This window comes from Polypterus senegalus, chromosome 3 (assembly GCF_016835505.1).
Source record: "Polypterus senegalus isolate Bchr_013 chromosome 3, ASM1683550v1, whole genome shotgun sequence".
Lineage (NCBI taxonomy): Eukaryota > Metazoa > Chordata > Cladistia > Polypteriformes > Polypteridae > Polypterus > Polypterus senegalus.
Window position 1 is genome coordinate 160736727 of NC_053156.1, and position 22068 is coordinate 160758794.

Sequence of the window (22068 nt, forward strand, 5' to 3'; positions counted from 1 at the left end):
GATTCCAGTGCTCCTTTACCAGAGATGACTTATCTATAGGCAGGCAAACAACTAGGCAGTAGGGCATTGGCAACAACTGCCACATTTGAGTACCGAGAAGAGAAACCGAATAGGTGAGGGTTCATATTACTTATGTTTTAACACTAATGACTAACAACAGAAATGCAATATACAGAGTTAATCAGCAGCTCTAGTCTGAGTGTGCTTCAGCTGGGATTTAAGAGCCGAGACTAAGATGTAAACAGGCGAGGGAAATTAAAAAGTGATTAAGCAATTTTTATTAAATAGGATTTGAAATTAATTGAAGCAAGTCTAAGTGTTTTAGTTAATAAATAGCAGCAGTAAACAAAATGCCTACTAGATTGCACGTGTAGTCTGACAGTTGGTTTCTTTGTTATTCTTATATGGAAGCATACAGAAATCTATGCAGGAAGACAGAATTATCTTCTTTTATGTAATTTATATAGTTATATACTCACTGTTATAAGGATTTTTTTCCATATTTTGTTTAGGTAGTGACCCACCCATCAGATGTCATTGAAGTACAGATGAAAATAAAGGACTTTAGGATGGAGCCTGGCCAGTATGTTTACCTTCAGTGCCCACAGATTTCCCATTTTGAGTGGCATCCATTTACACTCACATCTGCACCAGAGGATGATTACTTTAGTGTGCATGTGCGGGTAGTTGGCAACTGGACAAATGCCCTTAAAGAGATTTTTCTGGCCCAAGGGAAAGGTTTCAAAATTACTCCAGATTTTATAAAGTAAGTTGAACTAAAACACAAATATTTAGCTTTTTGTGGTGGGCTATCAGGAACTTCCTTTTAACCTTGACATGAATGCTGAAGTTCTGTAAACCATTTTTCTTTAAAAGTTTTTGGTAATGTGTGTCCATGCACATAGTGCAAGGAAAAAAAGCAATTTCTTTCTAGCACATGTTAATTTAATTCTGATTCTGAATAGACTATCCTATCTTTTTGAGAGTCAATGTTAATGCTTGGTCAAGATATTTACTTTCTACTTCTTCCTTGCTCACTTTATTTCTACCCTCTGTAAATTTTTTCTTCACCCAGCAGACCAGCACACCTTCCCATTTGACTTTATGTTCCAAGAACACTGGGAGGTTATTTATTTGCCTCTTAGATATTGAAAGAGCCATGGCTTTAATTTTGCTTTCATTATTATTATTATTGTTCTAACTCCCAATGCTCATAGTTTTGCTTTAATTTTTGTATGCTTTATTAAACTATTTTCCAGTTATTATGATCTGGAGAGTCCATGTGCAGATTACATTTATTAAGTCTATATTCTGAGCTACAGTACAGTGGTGAGCCATAATGGATATAAAACTCTTTGAAGAAACCAATAATTTTCAGCTTCCTTTAGCAGATCTCAGAGCACTCCTGCTGTAAATTTCACAGTTGTGTAGAAAATGTATCACACCGTGATAGATAGCACCAGAAGTGAAGAAATTTAATGAACAAAGGCAAGGACTTAATACAAAATTGTAGATCAAGGAACGTAACAGGTGAACTAACAACAAGAGTATTTCACATAGCCTAAGCCAAAATGTATTATAAATAAAAGTCGATGACCAGAAAAGTATTTGTATAACACAAATGCTGAGTACATATCTACTTAATGTGTTCATAACAGCTGACAGAGCCACAATTAGGGATCTTGTTTTCCATTTCCATTAATTTTTGAATAATTTAAATGACTATGCTTTCCTTCTTTAATTTTTTACATTTATGATTATGATTAACATTTAATTTACCTGGTACAACTTTAAACAGCAGATGAAGTGAATTGATGTCATAGAGGTTTTCAGGGCACATTAACATAATGGTGTGCATTTGGCATCTGTTTTGTCATGAAGAGCGACTATGTCAGCTGACATAACCTCTCTCAAGGGAAATTTGAAAAAGCGATTTTTTTAACAATAAACAATTTGGAAAATTTTCCAATGCTTTTTAAAAGAGAGCTTTCTAAATTTAAAAAATGTATAAACCATACTCTATTCAAGATATCTCAATGACAAATGTCCTTGAAGAATATATTAGTTCACTACATTGTAGAAAACCAGCCAGAAAGATGTGATTGCAGTAGGTACTTTTCTAATTTTATGCAAACACAACTAAAAAAGCATGAAAATAGTAACCTTAAAGGGAAACACTCATTTTCGTTGCTGTAATGAGTAAAATGATTTCTAACATTTGCTTCACAGAATTGCTCTTGATGGGCCTTATGGATCTGCTAGCACGGATGTGTTTGATTACAGGATCAGCATTTGCATTGCAGCTGGGATTGGTGTAACCCCTTTTGCTTCTGTCTTAAAATCAATTTGGTATAAGTGTTGTGATCCAATCCAAAAAATGAAACTTCAGAAAGTAAGTATGATTGTGCATTTTCACTCCAAGATTTAATTTTTAAAATTTCTCTTGAAAAAAATGTCAGTTCTTATTTTTGACAAAGTCTTACTTGCAACGTTCTATGTGAATTGTGCCCTAAGCCAAGATAAATGATTCTCCACGTGGAAAGCAGGTCGGACAAATCATTTCACATGAAGTCATCCAATCATCTAACAGTGCAATTTGAAACTGCAAAATTATAAATTCAAGTCCATATTCTTAACCACAAGATCTATAGTAGAGTTAGTCCCTAGTAAATACATTAGTACTCACCTTAAATCTTCCAAAATTAACTTGAAGTACAGGAACACTATACTGTATTTTTGTCTTTTTGATGATGAATTTAGTTGAGTAAGTGAATAATAAATAATATGTACAGTATCTTTGAATCACAGAGTTGACACTTAAACAAAGCACACACAGTGCTACAAAAATGTATTTCTCTTTGACCAGTATGCATATTACTGTATATTTTTTGAGAGCAGTGTCAGAAAACAAATTTAACATTACATTAAAGAGGCACTGGTTGAGCAAATAACACAACACCACTAATACTTACTGTATCATATTTACTTAAAGAATGCTATACAATGCCCTGCGGTTCCATTAAAAAATTAGTAGTGCCTATAACTTCAGTAACTGGTTAATCACTAGAGACTTCCTTTAGTTATTAATCAAGCTTTTAAAGTGGTCTGGAGTTTTCATTCACTTTAGCTTCATCATGGTGGCATTGTAGATTTCCAAGATTAACATTCAGGTCTTACAGAAGCCTTCTATAGACTTTAATGACTTTGACCAGTGTAGATTCAATTTTATTCATTCATATAAACTTTCTTTTAAGTATGTGAAACCTTGCATTGCTGCATTTTAAAGACAACTTGACTGACATTGCTGTGAACAATTTCTTTTATATAAAGTGGAATATAGGATTCTTTGAATGAAGCCATGGTTAAGCTGCAGCAAAGCAATTATCAGTTCAGGGCTACTATTGCCACCACCATGCTTCCTGTAAAATTAAGATTTTCATTTTTTTATAGAGATAATGAAGTGAATAATGGCCATAAGAAGTCACTTGTGAGTAATCTCTCCATAAAATACTGTTCCTGTACTCAGAAACTTTTGGAAGACTCAAGATGAGTATTTATGTAGAGACTAATGGTTTATGCCTTGCTACTCTACCATGGATCTCATTTTTATGCCTAGTCTTACAAACTAATGATGAATTCATGAATACCAACTTTAGTACTGCTACTTCTTGGATCCTTTGTCCTTCATTCAAAATCTATACCTGTGCACACTCTACAGGAAGTTCCCTTTGTGTCTGTGTGGGTTTTTCTGTGGGTACTCTGGTTTTCTTCCCACGTTTCATGCTGGCCTCTTGCAATACTAAAATTGGATTATGTAAGCTTGATAATATATTATGGGTGGCACATTTGTGCAGTGATTCGCAGTACTTTCTCACAGCTACAAGGAATGCTAGCACATCTACTTCTTAAACAATTCCCATCAATACTTTATATTTCTTTCCCTGTTGTAAAGACATACTTTAAATGTCAGGCTAATTGAAATGTCTAAATTCATCCTGCATGAGTGGGCGCAGAGCACATAGATACTTTAGCACCCCATGCTCAGTTGTGCTGGGATAGACTTAAGAATCTTAATTGCTTAAAGGAGGTTTGAGAATTGTATATAATGCTCTTGGAGAGATTTGGAGAGATATCCATCAAGATGGCCACTGTCAGTTACTTTCTTTGACTGTTTGTTTGCGTTTTTTAACCCCATTGTTGTACTGATAATCATTTGTAGCTGTTTTGTAACGATTTCAGGAATTTGTGTTTACCACGAAATAATATGCCTCAATAGAATGTGTGTGTGGCAGTCCAGGTTGACTCCAGCTGCCAGAATATTCCTTGAACCAGAAAACATTGATAACATAACCGAGATGAGCCATGGCAAATAAGCAAACAAAAAGACAAGAGTAGGTGCAAAGTGTAAGATTACTTTAATTCCATTAAAATAAAATACTCAAAACAAATCCAACTTAAATTAACTTTTAACTTAAAAATCCAACTTGGAAAATTAAAAAATCAAACAAAAAACAAACACACACATGCCTTCTCCTGTCATTAACAGGACTAACGTGCATCCCCCAGATGCAGACCCCCACATCTCATTCAATCCGCCACTTCCAGCAGTGCCCACGGACCTGGTGTCGCCACCTCATTCAGTCACCGCAACCCCAAGGGCTCTCTGCCCTCCCTTGGATGCTGATACACTGGGACCCCAACTTTGGACCTGCTTTTTAACTGGAGTGTTTATAGGCAGAGTTCACCAGAGAATCATTACAGTAACTGCCAAGTGTTCTTTATGAAATATACCATTAAGGGATCATTAATCAGTGTGTGACTCTTAAGCAGAAATATGAAAATGAAGACTAAAGGATGTTTCACAGAAGTCAGAGATAAAACAATACAAATGCATTAATATACAACAAAAAAGTACAAAACAGCATCCAATTGTTTTGACATTCCAGTTGGTGCTGATGGTTCAATTATCAGAATGATTAAGTTACGTCAAATCACTTAGGCTCCACCTAGGAAAACTCCCACTGATAATCCAACAATCCCTTTGAACAAAGTATGGAGTTCAGTGGGTGAGACTGGAGTAAAGACAAACCTTTACAATATCAAGAGCTCTGAAAGACACTGGCTTGTATGTGAGGAGAGCACCAAAGAAGAACTTATTCAAAAAGAACCTAGTAAAAGCAAGTGCGTTTTGTGGTGAGATGAAACCAAGATATAGCTTTTTTGGTACAATTCAAAGAAATAAGTAACACACAAATGTAACACTGCTGACACTTCAAAGAAACACCATGCCTACAGTGAAGTATGGTGGCAGTAGCTTTATGTCGTGGAGCTGACTTTCATCAGCAGAAGCTGGATGCCTGGTTAAAACAGAAGGAAGAAAGTACAGTACAAAATATAAGCAAATAATGAAAAAATGCATCACTCTACTAAAGAACTGAAGCAGGGGCAAAACTTTGTTTCACATCAGGACAATTAGCCCAAATGTAAGACCAAAGTAATCTTGGGGTGGCTCAAGGGAAAGGCAGATGTCTTACAATGGTCCAGTCTAAGCTCTGATCTCAATTCATTTGAGAATCTGGTGCAGAATTTGAAAATTGTGATGCCAAGCATCATTTGACTAACCTGAACAACCTGAAGCAAATCTGCTCAGAAGAATGTACTAAAATCACTCCAAAATAGTGTACAAAGCTGGGGTGTACATACACCAAAAGACTTAAGTCATTACTGCAGCAATGGCACTGTATAATCAAACCATGCAGGGATGGGTAAGCAGCACATTATTTAGATTTTACTTCTAGCATAAAACAATGTCACATTAAAAAATACTTTCCTGTTTTAGTGCTTTGAAATAAAGATCACAGAGAACAATCATCCACCCATTTTCAACCCTGCTTCAATTATGGAGTACAAAAGTTTAGTGCGGAGTATAGATGAACAAAATTAATGATAATTTTTTTCTTTACTAAATACACTGTACACTGTATATCAAAGACTAATCTTTTAAATGGACCTACCAATTACTACATTCTGTTTCATAATTGCAACATGAGTACATTTGCATGATTTAATTGTCTTGTTTGATCAGTACAATGAGACAAAATAATGTTTCATTCTAACAATGTTTAATCTTAACTTCTTTGTATATTCTATTTAATCAAATGCATAAAATAAGTAAAAACAACAACAGCTTACTGTTTAGAAGAAACACTGAAAACAGTGAAAAATATTGCTTCCATATACAGTAAATACACCGATGTTGTTTTACAGTTTTCTTTTGCCAGAATGCAAAAAATGTATGATTGGGTACAGTGGCCTTGCAACTGATGCTGCTGAGATAAACACTGGCTTGTTATGATCCTCATCTGGATAGGTGGGTTTGAAAATGGATCCATGCATGGATGAATGGATGTATTATGTCTGTTATCGTACAGAATTAGCTAAAATAAAATATAAATTAGATTTGTTAAGCAAAAAAGACATACCTCTCTCACTCTCCTTAATTTCCATTTTGGTTGCTCACTTCCTAGATTTACTTCTTCTGGATTTGTCGAGATACATCTGCTTTTGAGTGGTTTGCCGATCTGCTTCGCTCATTGGAATTACAACTGACGGAAAAGGGAAAAAGGCACTTTTTGAGTTACCATATTTTTCTTACCGGCTGGAGTGACATTGAGGTGCCTGACCTTTATTCTGTTTTTACTTCTAATGTTTAGTTAGCACTATGCTGTACAGCTGTGGCTTATCAAAAGTAAATTTATGGTAATTTAATGCAATCAAATTCAATTTTGCAGTCAGGAATATTCATTAGAAGTGTCACGTACTATAGAAAATTTGATAATGTCTCTTCTAACGTGTTACATCTGGGCTCATAATTTGCCAATCAATTCATTTTACCTTCATTTTAAACTACCTGAACATAATATAGTACACCGAATGGCCAATTTATACACTTCTGCATATTAGTGAGTTGATTCCTTTTTTTTCTCTATTGAATTTCTTAGGCCATGAACTTATCAAAGTGTCGAAAGTATAGTGCAGGGGTGCTGGTCAATATTAACAGTAATGTGCGACACAGTTCTTATAGGAAAACTAGTGGTACATTTCTATGATGAACAGCTCAGACCATCCAATTTGACAGATGCTTCATTGTATTTAAGGCCAGGAACCTTTTTGAACTTTTCTAGCTTTGCATTTGGAGTACTTCTTGGTTGATAAAGCCAATTTGTAGATGGGTAAACTGTTTCTATAAAGAGAAGTACCTGATCACCAACAATTTTCAGATATTTTATGTCTTTTAAAGCAAGGCTCTCAACATATATAAAAACGGCAAAAATGTGTGCCACACCAATATTCATCTACCACCATAGATGAGTGGATGCAAGGTCTCAGATACTTAAGCTAGTCTTTCCATGAGTGTTAAATCAGCAAGCACAAGAATTATTATACATAGAACAATTAGAACAATTTATTTCTATTCCTCTTGTATTTTGTTCTTTATTCCAATGCAACTGTATTTACTTATCTTTTGCTAATCAGAATGGCAATCAGTTAGACTGTTCCATACACTATTAATGACAAGGTATGGCAGGCTGTTTATTCTCATATTCTTCTTTTGACAATTGTGTACTTGTTGTTAACTGACTGACTCTAAACTAGTCTGTTACACTGTTCAAGTCGTTATGACCTCCATTGACTACTTTCATTAGTGATCAATTTTTGACCACAGAGCTGCAGTTGGCTGGATGTTTGGTTGTTGGTAGTCCTTTATCAACACTTCTGTGTCAAGGCAATACATGAAAACTCCGCCAAGACTGCTGCTCCTAAAACTCATGCGGGTTCATCCTATGACCACAATCATGCAGCATTTACAATGAGTAGAAAGTTGTTCTTCACATTCCTATTTTGGACTTCACTTATATGTATTTACACAAGCTCAGGATGCCTCCCATCTTCTCAGCTAATCATCCTCTCTGAGACAGTAGTGGCGATAGTCAACAACTCAAAAATCTGTTCAGCTAATAGAGCTAAAAGAGAACTTATTTTGATACAACAGGCTTTCCCTCTCAATCTACCATGTTGCATGCGTAAGATTCTGTCACTGAGCAGAATACAACTTAAGAAAGACAGGAATAATTAATAACTGGTGGCCAAGTAGAGCATAAACCATAAAATACATGGAGGAGATTAAGAATAATCAATAAAAACTACAGTCGAGTTGGTATGGCAAGTACGGATGAGTCAGAAATAAAATCAAGAACAGCAATGCAAAAAGATACGTTTTCGAGCAAGATTTGAAGGTATTATATATGAGAGACCTTCCAAAAAAATTTCAGGAGTGTGAGTTCCACACATTAGGGGCCATAATTTTTTTATGCAATTGGCAATCTAACTACTTTATTCAGATTAGAACAGACCTGTGATCGTCTCCCTATCTATCTATCTATCTATCTATCTATCTATCTATCTATCTATCTATCTATCTATCTATCTATCTATCTATCTATCTATCTATCTATCTATCTATCTATCATGATAGACGGCCGGTACGCTCACAGAGTTGAAAGATGGGGGAAGGCAACCTCTTTGGGACACTACTTCCTCCAAGATTCCCACAGGGCACTATGGGACATGTAGTTTAATACCACAGCCTTGCTGGGTACCGTGGGTGCCACCAGGGGACACTGCAAAAGAACCTGGGGAGTCACATCTCAACCACATCCCGGAAGTACTAGCCAGTCACATGGACGAAAGCCCAGAGACATGAGCTCTCCTTCTGACCCAGAAGTGCTAGCAAGTCTTGTCAACGGAAGGACAGAAGCACTTCTGGGTGGAAGACTATAAAAAGGACTTCTGTAGACCCAGCAAGCAAGCCAGTGTCAGGTGGAGGTGGAGAAAACTTGCTGGGAGGTGTGGAGGACAAAAGGCATTTAAACAGATAGAGTATTGCAAACATTATCACTGCAGAAGCTGTATAAATGAAGCAACAACCTGACACTAACAATGGTTTAATAAAGGGCTATTGCTGTCCTCCCAACACCTACAATTAAAGGAATCTTGCTTCCAGGTTAAGCAGGTTTAGCTGAAACTCAGCACTCTGACCACATTGTTAAGTATATTTAGGCATTCAATGATGCCTAATATGAATAAAGATGCATGAAAAGGCACTGCAATGGGAATGTGTCAAGCTCAACAAATTGAATTACCTAAATAGGGAAAAGCAAGTTTAGAAAGAGTAGCTAAAGCAAAGTTTAAAAGGAGAACAAATGTCACTCATGAAGAAGCGTGCGGTAAACAAGGGAGTGAAATGTAATTATAACACGCAAATGAATCTAAACAAGTGAAAATTCCCAAACATGAGGTAGATGCCACAAAAGATTAAAAATGAAAGGCCAGTAAAACTCCACATTAAGACAAGTACAACAGAATGGCAACTATCATTAATTGCTAAAACAAATCTCATTCTATCAAAATCAGTGGCCCTATACAATCTATAAGAATTTACATTAGCAAATGAACTAGTTTCAGAGCATTGTTGTGGTGATACATATCTCTTTTGTGAAAACTGCATAAGCTTTGCAGTTGAGAAGCCAGCTTGTGTATAAATAAATGATGAGGTATACAAGATTTCACACTTGCACAGGGTTAAAATATTTCCACCCACAATGTATTAGAATATTTTACTGTTAATATGAAACTTTTAAAAATGCTTCAGAACAAAAAGCATAGTGAAATCTCATAAAATACCCATTTGTGTTTTCTGCTCCCTCAGGCTGCTCATATCGCACTACACTATGATGAGAAGAGAGACGTTATCACTGGGCTACAACAGAAGACATTCTATGGCAGGCCAAACTGGAATGCTGAATTCAGACGCATTGCTGACAGCCATCCGTGGTACGACTTTCTGTGGTATGACAGGGCTGTCAGTTTGTCAGCAGTTCTTCTCTTAGAATTTAAGGGAGAACTGCAGATCACATTTGGTTCAATGACATTTGAAACCAACAGCCTCCAATTCTTTATTTCATTCATACTCGTTCACTTTGATTTTTGTCTCTGTCATATTAATTTTACACTTAAATTTACAGGATTTACTGCATTTTTCACTTAAAAAAATCATATACTCTTGCTTTATTTTTCCATTGTGTATACTGTATAGTGTTATTAATTATCGTTTTGTAACAGTGCTCACTGCTTTGACCCACTTAGACTGCCCCGTGTGAAGATTTTACAGGCTTGGTCTTCTTTTTTCCTACAGTCCAATACCGTATTCCAAAGTGCATTACCACAGTTAGTATGCAATAGGAAAGTCTGGCTCCCCATTTAGAGGTGGCTTATGCATTTCCTTATTGCTGCTAGAATAGGCTTCAGCTTCTTGTAACCTTGAATTAAAAAAACTGGTTCAGAAAATGTACTTAAAGCAAGGATAGCTAGTGTCCAACTTCCATTACTTGTGTTCCAGGTTCAGTTTTCTCAGTGTGTGCCTTAAATTTGAGAAGGTTTCCTTTTATAATCTAAGAAATAAGTGTCATGTGCATTAGTGATGCTAAACTTTAGTATGTTTGGGCACTTTATGTGTTTTTTTTTGGGTGAGTTCATGTTTTTTTCCCAGCCACAGATTCAGTGGCGTAACTAACTTGCTGAAGGCCCCTGTGCAGTGCCTTGAGATGGGCCCCTCCTGTCTAGCATAACTGTTAGTAATTTAATGGCAACAAAATCCTAGGGGCCAGTCCGGGTTGGGGCGTCATGCTGGTGACAAACAAACCGGCTCTCTAAATGAAATTTGTAATAACTTTTTAAATCACTTTACTATAGCCACTATAATAAAAATAAATTGTGAGAATGGAATGTTGGAGGTGTGGGTAATAGTAGTTGTACATAAAAATATGTAAAATGTTTCAAAACATGGCAGGATCTAATCAGTAATATTTTAAAATAAGCTCTTAAAGCACAGAGGAAGCAATTATTTCTGTATTTCTTTTTCTTCTCCATTCATCTCTATTGGCTTATCAAACTTTCAATTTAGGTATGTTTACAAGCCTTAAATTTTACTCCATTGGCCTTGCTCTCTCTCTCAGGGGTGGGGGTCAACTTGTTCCCAATTCTACTTTTTGTAATAATTGATTGATTTGTATGGAATGATTGCAATTAAATTAATAAAATCTCAAAAAAAAAAAAAGTAAAATGTGGACCCACTTACTTTTCCAAGACAACTTTGTGAAAGAAGATGATTGAAATGTAATGTAAGCTAGAAAGTAGAAATTGTTCTGTGCTATAAAATGAAACAACTTCAATTCGTAACAACTTAAAACAAAACTGGCTGACATGATGCTACTACACAATTGACCCGTTTTACATAAGTTCTAAAAAAAATGGACACCATAAAGTGGCCAGACTCACAAATCCTCACAGTGGTGACACTAATGCACAATAAGCCATACTAAGGTACACAAGAAAACAGATTAAAGATATGTTAAACTCTTAAAGCTTACAAAAATGGAACTGACTGACAATTCACAACTCATATTACTTATAATATTACTTCTTCTTTTTTTGGCTGCTCCCATTAGGGTTTGCCACAGCGGGTACCTTAGAATATTCACTTGTGTGCCTTCTGTTGTGCAAAAGCCTCAACAATGTTTGACACGTCAGGTTGTCTGGTATGCTCGTTTTCCATTGAAATTACAGACAAGCCACAAAGTTTGTCTTGCTACGTGGTGCTTCTGAGGTCATTTTTGATGAGTTTTGACTTGGAGAACAATTGTTCACATGCAACGACAGTCACTGGTATATAGACAGCAGTAACATGTAAGCCGTGCAAATGTCACTGGAAGTAGATGACAATGCACAGTGATCTATCAGCAACAATTCAGCTTGAAAACAGTCAAATTGGTTGACAGGATCAATTTTAAACATGCACGGAATGACAATTGAGTGGGAAACGCCGGTGAAATGTCGGTGCAAGAGTATAGTGTTCAACAAGAAGATCAGCAGCAGCATACAATTCGTCGTCAGCCATCAAGGCCAGAGTTGATGGTAACAAGACATTGAACATTGAAGCCAATGCATTGAGACTCAGTGACGTGCAGTGAGGCTCATGGCTGGTGAGGCACTGACTCACTCCTTCAGAGTCAGATTTACAAATATATGAACCCAAAGGAGTAGCGTATTCACTATTCAGTTGGCAGCATTGACTACTGGTTATGTTTCATATCTCATCAGCATTCTTTACACCGGGGTACCCCAACTCCGGTCCAGGAAGGCCTCAGTGGCTGCAGGATTTCATTCTAACCCTTTTCTTAATTAGTGCACTGTTTTTGCTGCTAATTAACTTCTTTTGGAGAAAATGTCAATAGACTTGTAATTTTAAGATTTGTTCCCCCAAATTTCCTCATTGTTCCTCTGAATTGCTTCATTTCTTTCTTTAAATGGCACCCAGATAGAACTGAAATGTGAAGTGATTGAGCCAACAGAAGACCAACCAAGTCAGTGCCTCAAACTCCAAACAATTTCACTCCAACCAGTTGCTTAATTAGTCGCCAATTCTCTTCTTTAATTAAACCCGCTCTTTAATTCCATGGCTCTCATTGTGCAATAGCAGACATTTCTGAAAATGTTGATTTTCTCTTTTTTGAGAGCTCTGTTAAAACGTTTTGTGGACCTGAGCAGATCAGCAATCCCGAGACCTTCACCTTTCTTTATTTTCCATGATTGTACAATGGACTCAATTTGCTGGTCATGCTTTGGCTAAATTTCTATCTCATTATTCTTTGGCTGCTAATTAAGGAAAATGAAACAATTAAGGGGGCTGAGTCTTCAAGAGCAAATCAAATAAATTTATTTCAAAAGAAGTTAATCAGGAGCAAAAACAAGTCACTAATTAAGAAAAGAGTTAAAATGAAAACCTGCAGTCACTAGGGCCCTCCAGGACCAGAGTTGGGGACCCCTGCTTTACACACACATAGGTAAGGCACATATTTGGCTAAGAAAGAACATTACATTTAGGCTGAGCGACATTTACTCTACACCCTCCATGTGTTCTAAATTTGCTGTTGCAATTCCACAATTCCAGATGAAAGTATTGAGTAGTGTACAAAAAAAAATTAAATTTTTACCTTAATTGAAATATTTAGTGGTTTTTAATAGCGTTTAATTTTTACACTTTAATCAATTTAATAGAGACTGTTCAACAAAAGGATAACAAGAAAAACAAAAGAATATTTTATTTAAGGTCAAAATTTAAATATTGGATTGTTTTTTTCTTAGTCTGATCCCATTTTTTATAAAATTGTAAGCTGTTTATGGTCTTACCTTTATTTTTAAATGAAGTCTATACGCCTATCCTTCTCCATGAAAATCTCTGTCACTTTCTTGTAAAAGTCCTCCTTATTTTCCTTTAGTTTTAAAAATCTTAATCTTAAATTTTGTCAGTCAGTCGGAACAAAAAATAAAAATAAATGGGCCACTGCAGTGCACTTGACTTTCTGATATCGCTAACTTACTGGCTCCTAGAGCCTCTGTGTAGAAAAGCAGCAGCAACAAGCACCTGTTGGGCTCACATGCACCCCCTTCAGGGCGGCACAGTACTGCCTGCCTCACCTTGTGCCTTTTCACTGCTGTTTTATGTCCGATCAGCAAGACTTAATATGTCACACATGTTCAGTAAAGATATTATCCAGATTGTGGAAAGTCAGGGTGTATAATAAATGAGTCTGCAAATGTTATATTGGCAACATAGAGAGAGAGAGCAACAGGCAGGTGACAACTGCATGCATAAACCCAGTATGTGAGGGAGAGCATAGTCCGAGGTGAGGAAATGGGCCAATTCAGCGATTCTTACTATAAAAATGATCAAAATTATAGAAATCATACAGAAGACATGTATTTTATGTTATCATTTTAGTTTTTTTTTTTTTCTTTTTCACTCCCCTGACCGAACATCCCTGTTGAGACTGAGACCAAGGTTTTAGTTAAATAATTAAAAATAAAAAATAAAAATCTATACAGCTCCGAGTGGGCCCCCCAACCTCGTAGGCCCTTATGCTTTGCACAATCGACACAATCCATTGCTATGCCACTACACAGACTCCTTGTGACTCCTAACCAGTCAAATAAGTTTTAGTATTAGTGTTAAGTTTAGGTTTTATTGCAGTAAAAACCAAAAGATATAAATCAATATGCAGTTTTAGGGTTCAGCTTAGCCTCTGTCTTCTTGAAATATATATCAAGTAGAAGAATGTACTTTTTGTAGATTTATGATGCTAAAATTACAAGGATACCTATCTAAGAGAAATCTTGATCTTTTCTGTGTTGTGTATACCCTTGTATCCATTGTCACACATTTCCGTCTGGGGACTACCTTCCCGGATCTAATGAGGGTAAGCAGTACCACCCCGGGACGAGAGGAGGCGCTGACACTAATATTATCGTTTCCTTCCTCCTCCTCTGCAGCCAATAAAAAATAGCCAAGATGGGTGACTGAATCTGCTCCCCACCCCAAGAAAACTCCATTCCTTCCAGTCACAGCTCATTAAAACTGTAATGTTCCCAGAAGATGGCATCAGTTGCCAAACTGACTTTAGCAGAGGACAGAGCTCCTATTAGTCTATTCACCACCTTCAGTGATAATTAATACTTCTTGTTTGAACCACTACTGGCTGCATTTTTTGTTGAAATGAAATGGGGTTGCCAGGGTATAACTTGTCTGGAAGCCTGGACTCCTCTTGTACCATATTATATACCCTACAAATTTGGAATTTTTGAAAGGCATCAAAAATGGCACAACAGCACACTACAGACTTAAACTAAGAGGCATGTTATGGTTGAGGACATACAGTACATGTAACTTGTTTCTTTCCTAACCTTTAATAGCTGCTTTGTACCATACAGGACACTTAACAAGTTTGAAAGTACAAAATTGACAATAACTTACTTTATAATAATTTCTTAAATGTCAAAAAGTCTGCATAACATCACAAGGCAAATCATTCATAGCTACATAACTTTTTGTTTTTCTTGCTTGCATTTCATATCATTTAACTTACCTGATACAACTTAAAGCATCGGGAGACTGAGGTGCTCATGCACTCAAGCTGTTGGGTAGGCTTCATAAAGCAGAAGCAATCCACTGATACAAAGGTTTCTATGCTAGGTAACTTCCTACCCTCACACACAGTCTTCTGGGTCCTCATGTATAAACGGTGCAGACACACAAAAATGTTGAATACGCCCATTTCCACGCTCACATCGCAAAGTATAAAAACTAAACTTGCCGTGAAGCACATTCTCACAGCAGCCTACCCCATTGTGTATGCATGTTTCTGCTCAGTTTTGCACACTGTCAGCACCCAGCATCAAAGCACTACTACTGTTTCTGTGTGGTCTCCCTTTTTTTTCAGATTCACATCAGTGACACAGGAGTTGTCACATATATTGAAATTAACTGCATATCATTTACAAATTTAATTCACTTGATTGTACTCATTCTGTAACAATATAAAGGTGCATGGAATGAACAAACTATTCTAAATACCATAGCTGCTTTAGTGTTGTTACTGTCAGTGCACCACTCAGAGTATTTCAATCCATTGCTGAAGCTCTGCGGCGGGTTGTCTTGAGAGCGCAGAGGATTATCGGGATACAGGTTCCAGCCCTTTAGGACATTTATGGTGCACGCTGCCTAAAGAAAACCACAAACATCTGCATGGATTCTACTCAGCCATGCCACAGTCCATTTGGACTTGTTCCTGCTGCGCGCTTGATACTTGCTGGGACTGGCATGACCCAGGAAGGATGGAATAATTAAACATGTATAATGAATATTTTTTAATGTTCAATAATAGTATTGAAGAACAGACGTTCTAAGCTTACAGCTGGATTTACGTTTATTACAGAGCTCATTGGGTGGCAATTGGGTATGTGGAGATAGAAAATGGAAGGACAGGAATTGGGGGTTAGTATGTTTGACAGAGACAGTACTGCTGCATTAAGTTACTCCAATCCGGGTCGTGCATGTCCCAGCAAGTATTTTGAGGGAAGCAGGAACAATCCCTGAACGGGGGAGGAAAGAACAATCTCTGGACGGGCCGCCAACTCATCGCTACCGCTGTGCCACTGTGCCCCCACATGTTTAATAAATGCTTGAGCCATCAGCCCTCCTTGAGTCGTCACCTTATCGTGGTGGAGGGGTTTGCGTGTCCCAATGATCCTAGGAGCTATGTTGTCCGGGGCTTTATGCCCCTGGTAGGGCCACCCAAGGCAAACTGGTCCTAGGTGAGGGATGAGACAAAGAACGGTTCAACACCTCCAATGAAGATTAAAAACTGTGGATGATGTTTTCCCTTGCCCGGATGCGGGTGGGCCCTATGGGAGGGGCCAAGGAGGTCGGGTGCAGTGTGAGTTGGGTGGTGGCCGGAGGCGGGGACCTTGGCGGTCTGATCCTCGGCTACAGAAACTGGCTCTTGGGATGTGGAATGTCACCTCTCTGAAGGGAAGGAGCCTGAGCTAGTGCGCGAGGTGAGAGGTTCGGCTAGATATAGTCGGACTCACCTCGGCACAGCTTGGACTCTGGAACCAATCTTCTTGAGAGGGGTTGGACTCTCTACCACTCTGGAGTTGCCCCGGTGAGAGGTGCCGAGCAGGTGTGGGCATACTTATTGCCCCGACTTGGAGCCTGTGCATTGGGGTTTACCCGGTGGGCGAGAGGTGGCCTCCCTCCGCCGGGTGGGGAAGGGTCCTGACTGTTGTTTGTGCGTATCGCCCGAACAGCAGTTTGGAGTATCCACCCTTTTGGAGTCTCTGGAGGGGTGCTAGAGGGCATACCTTCTAGGGATTCCCTCGTTTTGCTGGGAGACTTCAATGCCCACGTGGGCAATGACAGTGAGACCTGGAAGGGCGTGATTGGGAGGAATGGCCCCGATCTGAACCCGAGCGTTGTTTTGTTATTGGACTTCTGTGCTCGCCACGGATTGTCCATAATGAACACCATGTTCAAGCATAAGGGTGTTCATATGTGCACTTGGCACCAGGACACCCTAGGCCTCAGTTCGATGATCGACTTTATGGTTGTGTCATCGAACTTGCGGCCATATGTCTTGGACACTCGGGTGAAGAGAGGGGCGGAGCTGTCAACTGATCACCACCTGGTGGTGAGTTGGCTTCGATGGTGGGGAAGATGCGGTCAGACCTGGTAGGCCCAAGCGTGTTGTGAGGGTCTGCTGGGAGCGGCTGGCAGAGTCCCCTGTCAGAAGTAGCTTCAACTCCCACCTCGGCAGAACTTCAACCACGTCCGAGGGAGGTGGGGACATTGAGTCGAATGGGCCATGTTCCGTGCCTCTATTGTTGAGGCGGCTGACGGAGCTGTGGCCGTAAGGTGGTGGTGCCTGTCGCGGCAATCCCAAACCCGTTGGTGGACACCGCGTGAGGGATGCCGTCAAGCTGAAGAAGGAGTCCTATAGGACTTTTTGTCCTGTGGGTCTCTGGAGGCAGCTGATAGGTACCGGCAGGCCAAGCGGAATCGGCCGGTTGTTGCTGAGGCAAAACTTCGGGCATGGGAGGAGTTTGGAGAGGCCATGGAGAGCGACTTTGGACGGCCGAGGAGATTCTGGTCCACCGTTCGGCGTCTCAGGAGGGAAGCAGTGCAGTGTCAACACTGTATATGGTGGGGATGGTGCGCTGCTGACCTCGACTTGGGACGCTGTGGTCGGTGGGGGAGTACTTGAAGACCTCCTCAATCCCACTAACATGCCTTCCAATGAGGAAGCAGAGCCTGGGGACTCTGAGGTGGGCTCTCCCATCTCTGGGACTGAAGTCACCGAGGTGGTCAAAAACTCCTTGGTGGCAGGGCCCGGGGTGGATGAGATACGCCGGAGTTCCTTAAGGCTCTGGATGTTGTAGGACTGTCTTGGTTGACACGTCTCTGCAACATCGCATGGACATCGGGACAGTGCCTCTGGATTGGCAGACCGGGTGGTGGTCCCCTCTTTAAAAGGGGACGGAGGGTGTGTTCCAACTATAGAGGGATCACACTCCTCAGCCTCCCTGGAAAAGTCTATTCGGGGTTCTGGAGAGGAGGGTCCGTCGGATAGTCGAACCTCGGATTCAGGAGGAACAGTGTGGTTTTGTCCTGGTGCGGAACAGTGGACCAGCTCTTCACCCTTAGCAGGATCCTGGAGGGTGCATGGGAGTTTGCCCACCAGTCTACATGTGTTTTGTGGACTTGGAAAAGGCATTCGACCGTGTCCCTCGGGAATCCTGTGGGGGTGCTCGGGAGTATGGGGTACGGACCCCTGATAAGAGCTGTTGGTCCCTGTACAACGGTGTCAGAGCTTGGTCCGCATTGCGGCAGTAAGTCGAGCCCGTTTCCAGTGAGAGTTGGACTCCGCCAGGGCTGCCCTTTGTCACCATTCTGTTCATAACTTTTATGGACAGAATTTCTAGGCGCAGCCAGGGTGTTGAAGGGGTCGGTTTGGTGGACTCAGGATTGTGTCACTGCTTTTTGCAGATGATGTTGTCCTGTTTGCTTCATCAGGCCGTGATCTTCAGCTCTCTCTGGATCGGTTCGCAGCTGAGTGTGAAGCGGCTGGGATGAGAATCAGCACCTCCAAATCCGAGACCATGGTCCTCAGCCGGAAAAGGGTGGAGTGCCCTCTCAGGGTTGGGGGGGAGATCCTGCCCCAAGTGGAGGAGTTTAAGTATCTCGGGGTCTTGTTCACGAGTGAGGGAAGAATGGATCGTGAGATGACAGGCGGATCGGTGCGGCATCCGCAGTGATGCGGGCTCTGCATCGGTCTGTCGTGGTGAAAAAAGAGCTGAGCCGTAAGGCAAAGCTCTCAATTTACCAGTCGATCTACGTTCCTACCCTCACCTATGGTCATGAGCTATGGGTAGTGACCGAAAGAACGAGATCGCGAATACAAGCGGCTGAAATGAGTTTCCTCCGCAGGGTGTCTGGGCTTTCCCTTAAAGATAGGGTGAGAAGCTCAGTCATCCGGGAGGGGCTCAGAGTAGAGCCGCTGCTCCTCCGCATCGAGAGGAGTCAGATGAGGTGGCTCGGGCATCTGATCAGGATGCCTCCTGGACGCCTCCCTGGTGAGGTGTTCGGGCACGTCCAACGGGAGGAGGCCCGGGGAAGACCCAGGACACGCTGGAGGGACTATGTCTCCGGCTGGCCTGGGAGCATTTGGGATTCTCCCGGAAGAGCTGGAAGAAGTGGCCGGGGAGAGGGAAGTCTGGGCTTCTCTGCTTAAGCTGCTACCCCCGCGACCCGACCTCGGATAAGCGGAAGAGGATGGATGGATGGATGCATTTCATCATGACAGTTATATCAAGTATACATCTTACTGTTCTAAAATGTTCAAAGAGCTGTAATATCATGAATGTAATCATGATCAGTGACTGCGTGCTCCTGTCTATGAAAAAGAAAGCCTTTTTTTAAGAAGCATGTAGTGATTAATGACTGGGTTACAATGGGACTTGAAAAATTCTAGTAAATTAAACATCGATTTTAAGATGAAATTTACAACATTTAACTTTAATGACAAAATGAACTACGACATAAATTTCAAAATTAAAGTCTACATTTCAACCTGGTTTCTTTTTTTTTTACTGTTTCTCAAATTTTTTTTCTTTTCTCTGTACCCTAATCAGCTTCCGTATGACACTCTGACAGTGGGCTATGACTAGGGTACTGTGCGACTTTCTGAACTTGAACTTTCGAGTGTCTCCACCATGCTGTATCACTCCATCACTTTCCTTTTGTTGCTTATAACACTGCTTAAGCAAACAAACAGTACACTTTTCCTTGCCTCCACTTTGCATTCGCCAAAGTTTTTTTTCTGTGCTTTTGCAATTGTCTTTTCACAAAACACTGAACGTAAGAGGCGATTTATATTGATTTGCATGTTCAAAGGGGTGTCATTCTGGGAGGAGTCAGGATGGGGTGGCAGGCATGTGCACAAGTGTTACTTTTCACGCCGACTGGGATTTATGGAATGGAAGTGTGTGGAAATTGGCTTAGTGCATCTGAATTTTTTTGTGCTTATGCACATTTCCACTTTTGTCCATACGATATGTTTTAGTGTGAATTCTACACACAGCATTATACTGGTGTTTCATTATCTTTAAATGGAGATCTGTTTGCCATCAGTAATGCCTTCTGGAAGTGAAAAAGAGGAAAATATACAGGTTGGTGTACCTGTTGTCAAGGTAAAATTGAAACAATAATCTAATTTGATGTTAAAGTCACACATAATGCTTCTACGTTTTAGGATTGAGGAGTTTGCAAGTTTGCCAATACTTTTCAATGGAAGATTTAGAAATTTTAAAACTGTGTACAGCATGATCTGTTCAAGATATGTCAATGATATCTCAACAAATATCCTTCAAAAATAAGTGTCCCTCAACAAAATGTGTACATTATATACAAATGCAGCTAAAATTGTAGTATCAAAGAAAAAAAACAATTCATTTCTTTTATATTTTAATTTAACTTCACAGCACAACTATCCTAATCAAGTTTATAAATTTTGTGTGGTACTATTCTCTGACAAGGAGTGCCCACTCATACTGTATTTGCAGCCATAATGCATTAACATTATATTATTAAACTATACAAAACAATGTACTTAAACACACACATTATATTAAACACACAGTACAATAGAATTAAATAATTAACAAACAAATCAGAACAAAATGAAGTCTATTAAATGTATAATTGAATTATGACCAATTGACAATGGAAGACAGGAAAACAAAAAATCCAGTAAACAACATTCCTAGAAAACAGAAGCCTTTTTTCAATTCTCATGAGTACCTGCCAGACAGTGTAATATGAAGAAGATCAATTCATATTATTGTGGAATCCTAAAACTCCCAGTATCTCTGCTGTCACTTTTCATGGCCAAGAATTGCTGCTTGGCAATGAAACAGGGTACCAAGTGCTATAACAAGATACAAACGAGAAAGAAACGAATAGAGAAGGGTCAAAATAGTTCATAAAGACTATTAAGGTTTTATTTTTTAACAGATGTCCAAAAAATTGCAATACGAACAGCCTATTGAGCAGCTCTAATCATGGTATGCCAATGCTATAGTAGTGAGTCTTTAGCTCGGATTTAAAAGCTGAGACTGAAGGGGTATCTCTCATGTAATCATGAAGATCATTTCACAGAAGCATAAATACTAATTCCTTGATTTTTTTTGATAATTTGCAAGTGATTTTCAATTATCAAATGAACATCTCTGTTTCAGGGGACACTTGAGTTTACTGCTTCAGGATGTCGGGTGTGGTTGCTTTACTTGAAATTTCTTCACTTATTTAAATTCCAAGTGTATCAGAGCCTTGTTTTGGTGTCTCATGTTTGATTCCTCAATTTCATCAAAAACATTGTATTTAATTTCCATGTATCATTGTTACCTGATCTGAGTAAATCCTCTCTGACTCAATCAAACCACATTTACAGCTCAACAGGCCAATAGTTCACCACCACTTGCTAGCTAAGAAAATGGTAATCTTGCTTTGCATGCTTGACTTAAAGTGTAGATCAGTGCTATAAGCAGAATCCCACACACCCAGAGGTACGTATGTAGAGTCCGCCAGAAGTCTCATAAGAAACCAAACCAACCATGAAAGCCTTAAGGAGAGGCTAACGACCTCTGCTCATTGATGCATTGCCATTGTGCTGAAGCTAAGCATCAGATTTTCATTATTGTTCAAGAATTACAGGCCTCATTTATCAGAATGCTGCTCTCTGATCCACTTGACAAGGCACTTGTCCCAAGGAGCAACTCTCAACTGGCATCTTAAAAGTGGAAGTAAAGGAACCCCAAAACAGCTACTCTAGAGCTCAAAATTGTTTGAATTATAGCCCAGTCAAACTAACATGCATAACTTTATAGATGAAAAGGACCAGGAAAAAACATGACATCTGTAGACATAAAGAGAGCTTGTAAATTCTACACATTCAGTAGCTGAAATACTGAAGCACTTAGTGCAGCTTTTGACATAATCAACTGTGATATTCCTTTAAAATGCTTGGAGGCAGAAGCTGGTTTACAGAACACAGTGTT

The 22068-nt window shown here is 39.5% G+C and overlaps 1 protein-coding gene across 1 annotated transcript in view; it reads left to right on the forward strand.

The window, feature by feature from the left end:
- Positions 1 to 22068, forward strand: part of LOC120525661 (NADPH oxidase 3-like) — a 63702-nt gene that overhangs the window by 36854 nt on the left and 4780 nt on the right. Inside the window, exons 9-12 of the mRNA XM_039748147.1 lie at positions 513 to 766; positions 2230 to 2392; positions 6528 to 6674; positions 9770 to 9894. Of these exons, the coding sequence (XP_039604081.1) occupies positions 513 to 766; positions 2230 to 2392; positions 6528 to 6674; positions 9770 to 9894 (689 nt within the window). The remainder of the gene's footprint in view (positions 1 to 512; positions 767 to 2229; positions 2393 to 6527; positions 6675 to 9769; positions 9895 to 22068) is intronic.